This window comes from Zonotrichia albicollis, chromosome 23 (genome assembly GCF_047830755.1).
Source record: "Zonotrichia albicollis isolate bZonAlb1 chromosome 23, bZonAlb1.hap1, whole genome shotgun sequence".
NCBI classification, from domain to species: Eukaryota; Metazoa; Chordata; class Aves; order Passeriformes; family Passerellidae; genus Zonotrichia; species Zonotrichia albicollis.
This window is the reverse complement of record NC_133841.1, coordinates 1,768,198-1,782,879: the sequence shown is the minus strand read 5'-3', so window position 1 is coordinate 1,782,879 and position 14,682 is coordinate 1,768,198. Positions and strand designations below refer to the sequence as shown.

Genomic DNA, 14,682 nt, shown 5'->3' with positions numbered 1-14,682 from the left:
AGACTCAGATTTCACATTTTACACCTGGATTTGAGTCTTATTAGACAAATTTACCATCGAGAAGATACCCCTTGAGCTTAAGATACAAGTCCAAAGGTATCTCTACCATTACTTGTAAAGCCATACTCAGCTCTCAGTGTCTGACATAGAAAAAATGACTGCGTTGTCAGCATCACCTGGGTTACTGTATTCTCCAGCAGCAAAAAAAATCCTGTTTAAACAGTCCATGATTTACTTCCTGTAGTATTTTCAAGGCCAGGTTGGAACAACAACAGTGTGTCCCTGTCCCCAGCTGGAGGGTGGAATGAGATGATCTGTAAAGGTCAATGTGCAATTAATGTATCATTAAAAAGGTGCTGCTGCTGTAGGTGTTTTCTTCTTTGGCAATATCTGCTCATGGTTTAAAACTCTGTAGTGACGTTGCAGTACATTATGGTTGTGTTTCTATAGCCTATCCAATAAATGCTTTTTCTCTTTCTCTCAGAGAGGAAGATCCCTGATGAAGATTTCATTATATTAATTGATGGTTTAAATGAGGCTGAATTTCACAAGCCAGATTATGGAGACACCATAGTATCGTTCCTGAGCAAAATGATTGGAAAATTCCCTTCCTGGCTGAAGCTGGTTGTGACAGTCAGGACAAGTCTACAGGTATGTTGAGACCCAAAACAGGGATAAACTGTGTCATTGTCATGATGGGACTTTGGTAAAGAAGATCTTATTGGATGTTCTGGATTTGCTCAAAACCTTTATTTCAGGTTATCCTTTTGGCTTTTTTATTCTTGGATTTACATCCCTGTCCTTAGGCTCACTCTACAGCTTTGGAAGGATCTAATCCATCATAGCTTATTCATGTAAATAAATGTTCATCAGCAAATAGCTCGGATCATTTTCTGAGACTGTTCAGATGCCAGCAGGGCCTGACTCATGGAGCCATTAGGAAGGCTGCCAGACACCAGGCCCTGCCTTCCTAATGGCTCCATGTGGAAGGGCAAAGGAATTTGGATTTCATTCCTTCCAGTGTGACCCAGAGCATGATGATTTCAGCCTGATTAGGCCAAGATGCTGCTCAGCTCTAGATTGTTGTGGGCTGGTCAGCAGGGAGCTGAGTGGTTCCAGCCCCACCAGGGCAGCCAGCCCCCACATAGTCATTGTCCCTGGGAATGGCAGCTGCTCCCCAAGACCCAGGAGAGCACAGACTATTTGCTGTTGAGTGCTGGGGTCCACTTTTTGCTCAGTAATGGAGTAAATTAAATATCATTTGGAATAAATCTTTTTGTAATTGTAAACAAATTGGATCCCAATGACTTGAATTTCTCATTTAATTAGGGTTTTTGCGTCCGTGAAGTCTTCGCTGCCACTTGAGTTCGCACTGCGCTCTCCCTCTGTTTTGTTGGAGGGCTTCTGGCTTTCCTGGAGTTGGCCTTGTACAGATCTGTTGCATCACTTCTCCTCTCCTCACAGTGACTGAGAGCACGTGAGGCAGGCATTTCTGTGGAGAGGCCTTTGGTGATCTTTGGTTTATGTTGAACCAGGGAGTTCAGCAGATGAGCATTCCCTGAGCGCAGTGTCCTGCAGCAGACAGACACAGTTGCTTTGCACTGGACAATACCCACTATTGTCTGTCCTGATGTTTCTGTGCGTTTGTGGATGTAGAATGCAGAAGGATGCTTCCAGGGAGGTCTCAGCTTCAGCAAGCTTCTTGTGGCCTCAGATCTGTCATCTGGATGTCCTGGACAGCAGAAGGGATGGGAGGTCACTCCGTGGTTGGGAGGGGTGGGAATGACAAGGGCGCTGCTCTGTGTGAATTTATCAGCCCGTTTCATGGATGTACTGTTAGAAAGTGTCCCTTGCTTTTATATCAGTCATGTGTCACACAACCTGCTTGATTATAGATGGGAGTGTGAGGCCCTGAGGGCACAAACTGCTGTTTGTGTTCTTGCCCTGATGGAAGATCTTAAAGGACTCTCAGAGGTGCTGTTGTAATCGAAACTAAGTCTACTTAATGAATAGTAAACACTGCAGGCATGAGTATCTTTTTTTCTTTCTTTCTTTCTTTGTAGGAAATAATTAAGCTGTTGCCCTTCCACAGAATATTTTTGGATAGACTGGAGGAGAATGAAGCCATCGACCAGGACCTGCAGGCATACATCCTTCACCGGATCCACAGCAGCTCGGAGATCCAGAACAACATCTCGCTCAACGGCAAAATGGACAACACTACGTTTGGCAAACTCAGTTCTCACCTCAAGACCTTGAGCCAAGGCTCCTACCTGTACCTGAAACTTACTTTTGATCTCATAGAGAAAGGATACCTAGTTCTAAAAAGCTCCAGCTACAAAGTGGTGCCAGTGTCCCTGTCCGAAGTGTACCTGTTGCAGTGCAATATGAAGTTCCCAACACAGTCTTCCTTTGATCGGGTCATGCCTCTCTTGAACGTAGCAGTGGCTTCTCTGCACCCATTAACAGATGAACATATTTTTCAGGCCATTAATGCAGGTAACATTGAGGGCACTTTGGAGTGGGAGGACTTTCAGCAGAGGATGGAGAACCTTTCTATGTTTCTTATCAAACGTAGAGACATGACGCGAATGTTTGTTCATCCCTCTTTCCGAGAATGGCTTATTTGGAGAGAAGAAGGTGAAAAAACCAAGTTTCTTTGTGATCCAAGGTAAGCAAGTGCTCTGAGAAACCAGAGCTTACAGATGTGTTACTCTACACTGTTACCTGAATTATCTTATTTTATGAAGTTGCACCTGGCTGCAGTTACTCTGTACACAGTTTGCTCTGTGTACACCGCAGGTCTCTGTGTTCTGTCCTGGTCACCTGAGGTCTTTATATTGTTCATGGAAAGAAACCAGCACCCCTGGGCACACACCTGACTTGGCAAACCTAGCATTCATCTTTAGAATGAGATGAGCTGTGCCTCAGAAGGCCCCAGGCTGCCTAGCTCAGTTATCAGCAGGGGCAGGTTGCTCCTGCCAGCTCAGTCCTGGAGAAGGGGCATCATCATCCCTTTCTCCAAAGCTATCAAAAGCACAGGAAGTAGAAGATAAGAAGTGGACAGATGAGTAGTGTGGATACATCTCTTTTAGTTGTGCTCCTCGTAGTTCTACTATAGGTTTTTTTGAAAACAAAATAAAGAGCAGAATTGTTCTGTAGTGGTTTTGCACTGTAAATGCATCTGTAATCTCTGTTCTGACAGCAGCTGAGTTCCTGGCTTAGCTCACAGGGAACAGAATTTAATCACAGTTAGATTTATATTCTCTAAGCCCAATGATCTTTATCAACAACATGACTTTTGTTTCTAGTGACAAGTGGAAACACGCCATCTGACTGTAATTCTCATCATTTACCCTCATAAGTTTTGCTCCATTTTTCTGCCCATTTAGAATTAGAATCATGGAGCTTCCTCCATCCCAGTCACTCCCACCTGGTGCTACTGGTTTTGTGTGGCCTGGCTGCAAGAGAGCTTGCTGTGAGCTGGGTGAGGGGACAGGGGATAATTACTCCTGGCAATTATCACTGATCACACAGCACCTGCCAGAATGATCCCTAACAAGAGCAGCTCAGAAAAATCACTGCTTTCCTAATCACTGCTTTTCTAATCACTGCTTTCCATCAGTACCATGGAAATAGAATCTAGGTGCAGGATGGTTCCCTGGTGGTGAGGGATGTGTTATTGGGTGCTGTGGGTGGTAGCAGTGCCTGTGGCTGAGTAACCTGGGACTGAGGGTCCAGAAATTCTCTTCATCCTCACAGTGGTGGGAAATTTCACTCCTAGAGCACCAGATTCAGAAGGAAATTCAGATGTGCTGCATTTTAGATGTTTTTGCACTGAAACAAAGTGTGTAATCAGCATGAAGGCACAAATTAGATCGTGTTCACTCAACAGGTCACCAGAAAGATTTTGGCCCAACATTTGGGTTTGTTGCTGCCTTTCCCGAGCATCACAAACACATTGTGCTGCCCTCAAGAGATTTTCAGATATCACTTTCCATCTCATATGTGCCATCAATGTGAGGAAGTTAAAGGTGACTTTTTGGGGGCCACTGATGCTCTGTGCTATCCCCACAGAGCTGACCTGGCTTAGCTCCTTCCCACAGGCAAAAAGAAATTCCAATGCATCAACAGACTCTCTCTACCACGGGCATGAGCCCATACATACTGGAGAACTAATATATATATCTGATTTATAATGTGCACTAATTACATTGTGCTCTGATGGTAATTAATGAAAGCACATACAATCCAGAGATTAATAGAGAGGGATCCCTGAGCTACAACACTCCACAAAATCCTCCTGTCCAGCTGATACTGATCTCAGAGCATGGGAAACCCTGAGCAGCAATTAAGCTAAGTCATGATTTTCCATTTTATTTCTTGGAAGAGAAGCAGAGCTGGCCACTGACAGAGCTCACAGCAGTAGCCTGTGAAAATTTGTCTGCATCTGGTTTGTTCACAGCCAGATGGATTTCTTTCTGCTCACTTGGGCATTGAGAAGACAGGACAACTGCACAGAGCAGTCCTCAGGGTTGTCATACATGAAGCAGTTTGACCCTACGCTGTCAGTACGGTGACAGTAGGTGAAGAATAAGGTTGCTGAGGCTGATATTTTTCCCTGCAAGAGGAGCTTTGAAGTGAAATGTGGGTTTGTGAAGCTGCCTTTAATTGACTGACCCTGACAATGTGTCCAGGTGTGAGACCATTATGAAGGAAATTGGGATAATGGGCCTCGTGTCCACTCATATCCCAGCACTGCAGCTGGGCTAATTTCCCTGATTTCATTAGTGAGAGCGAGTTCTCATGTTCTCAGAAGCCTGGAAAAGAGGGGAGGGGAGAGCAGGAACACCGTGTCCAGGAATTTTTCTATGCTTTTAAGAAAAGCAGCAGATCTCCCCCCTCTGTGGTTCTGGTCAGCCTGTTGAGATGCTGACCCTCTTCTCTGAACCCTCGTCGTGTGTTTGGTGTCCAAAGCAAAGGCTAATTGGCTCTGAAGGGGAACAATCTCACTGCTGCTCTCCCCAGAGAGGAACCCCTCCGTTTTTTAGCACAGGGCTCCAGTGAGGGATTTGTCAGAGCACTTAACCAGCATTGCAGAAACGACCTCCCCAGCCTGTCAGGCCAGCACATCAACCACTTGATGTGCTTGCACAAGTGGCTTCCTTGACAAATAGCATAAAACATTTTAGGGGAAGACCCAATCCTTTGTGACTGGTGCTTGGAGAAAGTAGTTCTTACTACACATTCCTCCTACACTTGTATTTCTAAACCTAAATTCTGCTCTAATGCAGTGCTTTTTTTCTGCCCAGACTTAATCAGAAATGTCTATGCAATTATTTTCCATGTTTTTACAACACTAATAAATGTTTTATCCTTTTGCTGCTGCTGAAAGGGCTGTGAGCAAGACAGAAATGAAGTGATTTTCCCTGGCAAGGCAGTAAGAGAGCTGTAGTCAGATATGGACCCCAGAAGTGAAATTACATTATCCAGGTTTAAGTGTAAACATCTGAGTTACTTGTCTAGACTTGCTTTATAGTCTGAGGAGAGAAATTGGAGTGATTAATTCCATCCTGAGCTACAAGGCTGCAGTGGGTCAGATGAGGAGTGCCTGGGAAGCATCTCCTCCAGCTGAGTTATGAGGAATCTCAGGACGATGTTTGCAGTTCTGACAGGGCTGGATGAAGTGAATCTTTCCAGGCTGCTCCTCTACCCCTCACACAAGGTTTTGAAGCAGATTCACAGATTTTCTTCCCTTGTTCAGAAAAGCTGAGTGGGATAAAGATGCTCTCAGTGCTGTTGCTGTATGAGTATCCCAGTTTGGGCTTTTTGTCTCAGGGTGGCATTGGACCACCAGGGGCTGGTGGTGGTGGCTGAGGGAAGAGGTTTGTGCTGCTTGAGGGTGTCCCAGCACCCATGGGCCCTCAGCAAAATGAAGCATTTTGGTGCAGCTTTGCTGTTCCTAGGGCACTGGGTTTTGAAGGATAAGCATTTTCTGAACCCACAGCAAGGCCATTTCCTCACCTCTTCCCTCCTCCTTGACATCCATCAGCCAAATCTGTTTGTCAGACCCCGACTGAAGATACACTGCATGGATAAACATGCAGCAGCAACCCAGGCAGAAGGAAACAGCTCTCATCCAACACCCCAGTTGCCATGGTTTCTGGCAGAGCTGTCTTTCAGTACAATGCTCTGTAGGTATTTTACATTTTCCTTTTTCTCTCTTGGGATCGCATTGCAAGTGGAGACTTCTCCCGCACGAAATTAATGTTTTTATGTATTACCCAGCAAAATTATAGAGAGAAGGCTTTGGAGCAAAATTGGGGGTTTTGTTTTATTTTGATGGAATGCTGAATCTGATTGACAAATAACAGTCCTCAGTGTAAAGATAATTCATTTAGAAAGTTGGGAGAGAAAAGAAGTTGGTGAAAGTGATATTTCTAGCAATTCAGGAATAAACAAACAGCTTTAAATGGGGAGTTGGTTCTTGCATTACATGTCTTAGCTTCTTAAAAATTACCCCCAGATCAGTCCTCCATATGGCCATCACTTGGGCATTATGGTGCATGGATTAATTGATTTTCTTTCTCTTTTTTATTACAAGACTCTCAAAAGCTCCTAAAACACACTCAGATTGATTGCTAGCTGAAATGATCAAGTGCTCACCAAAACCCAGTGTAGGTCTTAATTGTTTTCTCCACATCCATGAGGGATGGATTTTACTCAGCAAAGCAGAGGCATTGTTTGAATTCAAGGTGAAGCAGAATAATGGGTTTAGAATTTATTTGAATTCCTTATATATTAGGCAGAAAATTAAAAATAATGCAGTGCCCACTAGTACCTTGTGGGGCCAGAGATGGAATAAGGAGGTTTTCCAAATTGGAAAGGGGCTGCTGTCATCATTCAGCACTGCTTTACACTTGGAATTATGTCTTAATGTCTTTTGCATTGTTCCAGAGTGCCAGTTTTGCAGCTCTGCCATGTTGTGGCTCACAGTGGGCTCTCTGAGTGCCCCCAGGTACAGGCAGCACTCCCCACATCAGCACAGCCACAGGGGACATGCTGTCACTTGTTCTGCCATCCCCAGCCAAGGGCTGGATGCCACGTGCCCCCAAAATACCTGAGGTCAGGTTATTTCCTTGCCCAGCCTGCTGCCTGCTCATCTGCACTCGTGCAAGGCCTGTGCTCAGTTGGTGCAATTAATGACCAGGTCTGCTTGTTCATCATTGCCACAGCTCTGATTTTGGCAGAAGTGGTGGCTGAGCTGTCGTTTGGAGCAGAACTTCCTCTGAACCCATTCAAAGGGAAGGAGAACACAACATTTCTCACTCTTTTAATTTACCCCTCAAGCCTATTTATTGAGTGCCATATTTGTGAATCACAGAGATGAGTCCATCCAGTAAATTGGAGAGGCAAACCCAATCTGTTCACCAAGAATGGAGTGCTGACTCTGAGAATACAACTTTTAGGCATCCCATATGTCTTCCAAAAAATATTTTTTGATTGCATGACTTGGAATCCAGTAATTTTGAAATGTAAAAGAATGGGTAATAATTCAAGAAAGTGAGTGTAGGAAACTTACCATATGCAAATTCCCAGCATCTCTAAATATTCACTCTAGTCAGAGAATCATGGAGGGATTTGTGTTGAAAGGACTTCAAGGCCCATCCAGTTCCACCCCTGCCATGGGCTGGGACATTTTCCACTACACCAGGATGGTGCAAACCCCATCCAGCCTGGCCTGGGACACTTCCAGGGATGGGACAGCCACAGGGCAACCTGTGCAAGGGCCTCAGCAATCCCACAGGGAGCAATTTCTCCTCAATATCCCATCTCACCCTGCCCTGTGGCAGTGGAAAGCCATTCCTCCTCGTCCTGTTGCTCCAGACCCTCCCCAGCTGTCTTGGAGTCCCTTCCTCATCTCGTGCAGAAATCAGAGATCAAAACCAAATTACTAAAGCCCTTGGTAGCGAGCTGGGAATCTGTAAGAGGGATTTAGCAGTGCAGTGAAGTGACTTTTGTGCAGGTTTTGCCCTGAACTGCAGCTGCAGTGTCAGTTGGAAGAGACAAGGAGAAAAGGCACAGATGATGAATGGTGACAGATGAGATGGAGAGCAGATGTGATCAGTGCCACCATAAAGGACATCAGCTCGTTTTAGCTGGCTCATCAGCCATGCAAACCTCAGCACTGGGATGCAGGGAGGGGTTGAATATATTCAGTATCTTAGGTTACTGTCCTCATAAAATCTGATCTTTTTCTTTTCTTCTGGACTTTAAACTTCTGTCTGCTGGGCCATTTCCTCATCTAAATGGAACAAAACATTCATAGATTAATTCATCCTGTGGCACTGAGCCACCAAGAAGAGAGGAGTAGAGAGGAATAGAGTTAACCAGAAACTGATTGAAGAAAGAAACGTTACTGAATTTCTTCCTTTTACTTCATTCCTGAAATATTAAGACCCACTTTTAGAGCAAAATCATCTTTCAGCAGTGCAGGAGAGAGTAGCCTTGACTATCTTATTTAATTATTTTTTTATAATGTGAATTCCTTCCAAGTTAATTTGCAGTTATGACATCAGAGGGAAACTACATTACAAAAAAAAAAAAAATCAATAAATTAATTTAGGTGATAAACTGTTCCTTTGAGAGGGGCTCCCAGATATCCTTCTGCAGGGGAGAGGCTCTGGGCTCTGTCAGAGCACACGTCGGTCTCTGCACTGCAGTTATGACATTGCGCTTGGCAGAGCTGAGTGAAATGTGAACACACATCTCTTTGAAGACCAGATTCACTGGGCACAGTGTCAAATCTCTTGATTTGGGAACGTTTTCATGGGATTAGCTGGAAGAGGGGAGATGTGGGTATAAATCAGGGAATTTGGATGTTGGGAGGTTCAGAAGTGAACAGGACTGATTCTCATTTATTTTATACTTGTCTCTTACTCTGGTATTGCAATGCCTTACCACCAGAGTCATTTTAAACTCTTTAAAATCTTTTTTACCTGAGAACCGGAAGAGTTTAGATGATGCACAGATCTGGAAGCTTTCAGTATTTTCTTTTGCATTTGATCTGCTGTGTTTCACTGCTCTTTGGTCCCAGCAGTATGTTATCAGTGAGATTTGTCCTTTTCCATCTGTGACGTGAGGAATGAGGTCACCTGGGGACTGTGCTCGAGGTACCAACACCCAGCAGCATCTTGCTGTGCACCCAGAGCTGGGTGTGACTCATGTGTGGGTGGGTGAGGGACACTTGTGTAGAGATCAGATCCAGCTTCTCTTCTTAAGTGCATGGAGTGACAGGACAAAGGGGAATGGCTTCAGAATCGCTTGAGAGTAGGTTTAGATTGGATATTGGGAAGATGTTGTTCCCTGTGAGGATGGGCAGGCCCTGGCACAGCTGGGGCTGCCCCTGCATCCCTGGCAGTGCCCAAGGCCAGGCTGGACAGGGCTTGGAGCAGTTTGGGACAGTGGAAAGTGTTCCTGCCATGGCAGAGTGGCACTGGATGGGCTTTAAGGTGCCTTCCAACCCAAACCATTCCATAATTCCACATAACCTCATGTGCAGCCTTCTCTTACCTTCCTTAGAGCTGCTGTAGGTGTGCACTGGTTCGTGCTGTGTTGCAATGATTGGAGACTCATTTTAATGTCTTTTTTACATATATAACTATTTATCTATATACACACTGTATATATGCACATTTCTACACACACACACCTCTGTGCCCATCTAGGCAGACTCCTGACCATGACAGGAGTTGATACAGGCACAGAGAGCAGATTAAAGCTGCAGGAGCTGAGCTGGCAGAGCTATTAATTTTTCACCAAAAAAAAAACAAACCAACAACCTTACATTAAAAATAGAAAAATCTCTGATGATAAACTCTGCAGTGGTGAAATTCAAAGCATATCATTTCACTGAGCTCCTTGATGTAGAAATCATTACTGCCACTCTGCTGTATTAAAGGAAAAAAAAAAAAGCCTGTGCTGTTGCAGTCTGGTTTAGTTTCCAATTAATGTTGACAGAACAAGTATTTATCAAGCAGCTGAAAGCCAAGGTCTGGGAAGCATTGCAGAGGTAATGCATTACTCATGAATACTGTACCTTATTCTGGAGTAGTTCGTACATGCCTTATTCATAACACCAGAGTCATGTCTGTAATGAAATTTAGGTGAATACCCTTCCAACTGCAGCTGAAGAGCAGTTTGGGAGCTGGCTGCACTGGTGTGTCCCTGGTGAAGTTTCTGGATTTTCAGTTCTTGCTTAGGATTAATCCAGTTACAGATCCAACAGAGCATCCCTAAACATTCTCAAAGAGCTTTTCACCAGCAAGCAAAGCCCTGGTGTTGTTTGCTCTGCTGTGATGTGGAGCACAGAGGCAGAGGGGTGGCTGGAGAGTCTTTGGGCACGGCCTCTCACAGTCTGGAGCAGAAGGATGCAGCTCCTGATCCCTGCCTGAGGATCTCCCCTGAAAGGGAAGGAGCTGAATGGTGGAATGGTAAAACCTTGGAATGGTTTGTGTTGAAAATGACCTTAAAGGCCATCCAGTCCAACCCTGTGCCATGGGCAGGGACACTTTCCACTGTCTCAGGTTGCTCCAGACCCAGTCCAGCCTGGCCTTGGACATTTCCAGCCACAGCTGCTCTGGGATGCTGTGCCAGGGCCTCACCACACTCACACATGTTTTCCTGATGTCTGATCTATACCTACTCTCTTGCCAGTTTGAAGCTGTTCCCCCTTGATCTGTCACTCCAGACCCTTGTCCAAAGTCTCTCTCCCACTCCCAGGTCAGTGAATTACAAGTTCTTGATCACCACCAACCTTTGGGTGGTGCTGAACACCTGGGCCCCTCTCAAAACCACCGCAGCACTGTGAATCTGAGGAGTTAATGGGATGGACTGAGGGTATTACAGCAGTTACAGGCTTTCATCTTCTGGCAGGTTCAATCCAGCAATTGCTGTTCCACTTGACTTCCAGCACTATCTGGCACCACTCAGTTGTGTTTCCTGGTCACTTGTTTCCTTTTGATCTGCATCTCCTTCCTTCCCATGGACATTCCCAGAGGTTACCCACTGTAATGAGCATTTGTCTGTCTCGTCTAATAGGAGACCTGACATTCTCCTCCTTTTCCAAAGAGGGGAAAAGCCAAAGGAAGGCAAGGCAACAAGCTGGGGTTAGCTCGAGGTGCTATCAGCACTTTCAGGGCCCTTCTGTTCCAGCTTTTTCTGTTTGTGCCTTGTGTTGGTGCTGTATGGAGAGCTGTCACAGCACAGATGCCTGGGAGCAGAGGCATCCCTTGCACCAGGACACGCTGATGGGTTTTCAGCACTCGGCTGAGGCACCAGAGCTGTGTTGTGATGGGCAGAGCCACCATCTGGAGAGGCTTTTCCTCCAGTCAGGGGAAGGATGGAGCTGTGGGATCCCAGCACGGGCCCTGTGCCAGGCCAAGGTGTGGAGAGCAGCTTGACAGACAAGAAAAGGGAGTTTTCCTCCATTTCTTTTTATGACCTCAGAGTGAAAGTACTGTTAGTCAATAAAAACATCTCAGCAAACAGTTATTTGAGTTGATGGTGCCTCTATAAACAGAGCTGCATTTTGGAGTGAAGCACAGCAGAATTCCCCACCAGTGCAACAGTTTTATTACCTGTAAATGGGATGTGGTGCTCTCTCACCTGTCCAAACCTGGGGATCAAGTCTTGCCTCATAAGAAAAATTATTATTATTTGTTTTTCCAGCAGGCACATTCTTGTCCTCCCAGCACCACGAGGGCTGACAGAGCATCCCTGGGCTCTGCTCACACAAATCCATGTGTTACCAATCCAAAAGGAGATTCATTGGCAGGGCTCAGGGGACACCTTGCCAAAAACCTGGCCAGGGCATTAGAAGTCATTCACTTCTTTTTCTGAGTTTATTTTGAGCTGGTAAATCCTCACTGCTGTGAAAGCTTCTATCTTGTGTAATATTTACTAGATGTTTGGCCATCCAGGGTATTTCTTTGCTTTGCCAGACAGGGATGAGCTAATAACATTTCCTGTCCTTAAAAGCCCTTTTAAAGCCACAGTTGATATCATATTTTATTTTCCTTGGCTGGAAGGGGTTAGATTGCTTTTAGTGCAGTCCCATTTTTATGTACTTCCAGAAATGAAGTGGCTTAAAAGGACTCCTTTGGGATCAGCCAGAGGCTTAAGGAAGAATATAATTTTGTTGGTAAAACCCAAAAAAACATCACACAGAGCACTGAGGTCCCAGGGTGGAGCCTCTCTGGCTCCTGCTGTGCTTGCTGCATGTCCTGCTGTGGCATCCACACATGCAGGAGCAGGTATTTGCTGATCTCACCCAGAAATGGTATTAAAATTTCACATTTCTGCATCATGTGTGTTTTGTGTGTCTGTGGAGAATCATCTTCTCGCATCTTTGAGAAGATTCAGCCGTGCTGAACTTGCAGCATTACAAGATGGAAATCTGTAAATGTTTAAAGGTTTAAAAATGTCCATAAAATCGTATTTAAAACAACAGAATTTATTGTCTGATTGATTTATTTTTTTTCCTTTAACAGGACTTGGTGTGTAGTTCAGTTAATTTGCTGTGGTTGTCAGTCTGGTAGGGCATTGCCAGAAGCATCTTTATTACTGGAAAAGCTGGAGAACATGTTTAGAAGGAGTTTTACAAAGCAATAAAGTTGTTTAATTCCATGGGACTGTCCACAGGGTAGTGAGTGCAGGTGTCATTTAAAGGACATTTTATTCAAAGCGTGAATATTTTAAATATAGCATTTTCTAGTGGCTTCAGGTCGGTTACAAGCTTTGCAAATGTGGTTTGCCTCTGTTGAAATGACAATAAAAGTAGCACTTGAGCTTTCATTGCATTGTACCTCTGGTGTTTCTAAATTTACATTTACTCCCCAGTAGAAAATATATATATAGAAAATAATATATATAGAAAATAATATATATAGAAAATATATATAGAAAATATATATAAAAATATATATAGAAAATATATATAGACAATATATATAGAAAATATATATAAAAATATGTATAGGAAATATATATAGAAAATATATATAGAAAATATATTGGGGTTTGGTTTTGTTTGCTGTTTGCCAATGTCTGAGGGGTTTTGAGCTGTCAGTGATCACCAATAATAAAGGATGCAATTAGTTGTTGGTTTACAAGTGAGAATTCAGCCAGCTCTGTTTCCCAAAGCTGGATGTGGTTGAAGGATTGGCATTTTTTGTCTTCAGAAGGTGTTTTGTTGGTGTAATGAGAAATATTGACACGCTTTTCCTTCTGATTTCAGGAGTGGCCACACACTGCTTGCCTTCTGGTTTTCTCGACAAGAAGGAAAATTAAACAGACAGCAGACTATTGAACTGGGACACCACATCCTCAAAGCACATATTTTTAAGGTAACAAAAATTCTGATGAAGGTTTACACCAACCTCATCCACAGCACCAGCAGCGCTCAGTCTCATTGTGGGGTTGGTGTAAGAAATGTGATTGCTTGAGGCTGCTGAAGCATGTAGAAGTGAGTTTAGAAAATTGGCTGTGGTACCTAAGAAATGCTTAAAATTAAACCCTCCTTCAGATGGTAAATTCAGCAGATAGCCTCCTTACCTAAAATTGCTCTCTACCAGAAGATGCTTCCTGCCCTGAAAGATGAATTCTTGTAGCAGCATCTAGAAAAAAAAAGGAAATCTTTAAAAAAGAGTGGTTTTGAAGAGTCTAATGAAAATTTAGGTTGTAACGGGAAAATTTGATCGTTGTTGAAATTGGCTGATTGGTCCATCCTTCTCTTCACACTGACATTTAAGACCTGGGTAATTGAAAAGCAAAACTTGGATGTGAATACCAATATGACCCATAAATTAAATATCATTCTTCCTGCTGGCCCAGGCACCAGAAGGTGGGAATGAGAGGGTGGATTTGTAAGGTCACAGGAAATGCAGATTTTCTTAAAAGTGTTAGGACCTGTGGGTGCTTAACACTAGTAAAAACAAGGCTGTATTTTTATCTGATCTCTGTATGGTTTAGATGCTGTATGAAACTTGGATTTGTTTTTGTGAAGGATTCACTCTGCCCCACTGTTCTGAAGGGGGAATTAGAAAGGGAAGATATGAGCTAAAAAATGAGAAGTAGGGCAGGGTTTTGCCTGAATGGTAACTGAATGATAATGGTGTTGAATGTACTTTTTCTTTAAGGGGTAAATGTCACCTTTTATGTCTTGCACTAATATCTAAGTGTGTATGCTATATATATTCTAATGCAACAGTTAAGATTTCTATAGCATATTATCTTTAGAGGGCTATTCTCAAAATATCTACCCTTTTCCTTTTCCTGATGGTGATTCAGGCAACTTATTTATAGGCTTGATAGTAGTATAACTATTTTTAAATTATTTTAACTGTTTATTATAAAAATGCTTTTCCTTTCCAGTGTCACCATCCTGAGTTCATGAAATTTAATATTGACCTCTAATGTCTTGTGTTGTGTCATTTCAAAAGCAGCATTTCACAGTGGCTCAAATTCCTGAGCTCTCTTTCCCTCAACACAAGCAGCAGGTATCTTTTGTGGTTTAGCTCCCTGAATTTTAAGGAAACAAGTACACGGAGCTGTTATTTATAAGAGCTTGTCTAATCTATTGCTTCTTTTGGTGATAAAACCGTTTCAGATGACAAATCTGTT

At 43.6% G+C, this 14,682-nt stretch overlaps 1 protein-coding gene across 11 annotated transcripts in view; it reads left to right on the top strand.

The window, feature by feature from the left end:
• Positions 1 to 14,682, top strand: part of TANC2 (tetratricopeptide repeat, ankyrin repeat and coiled-coil containing 2) — a 151,229-nt gene that overhangs the window by 110,364 nt on the left and 26,183 nt on the right. For all 11 annotated transcript variants that reach the window (XM_074557737.1, XM_074557742.1, XM_074557740.1 and 8 more), the window contains 3 exons: positions 485 to 651; positions 2,064 to 2,671; positions 13,298 to 13,406. In XM_074557737.1, coding sequence (XP_074413838.1) covers positions 485 to 651; positions 2,064 to 2,671; positions 13,298 to 13,406 — 884 coding nt within the window. The remainder of the gene's footprint in view (positions 1 to 484; positions 652 to 2,063; positions 2,672 to 13,297; positions 13,407 to 14,682) is intronic.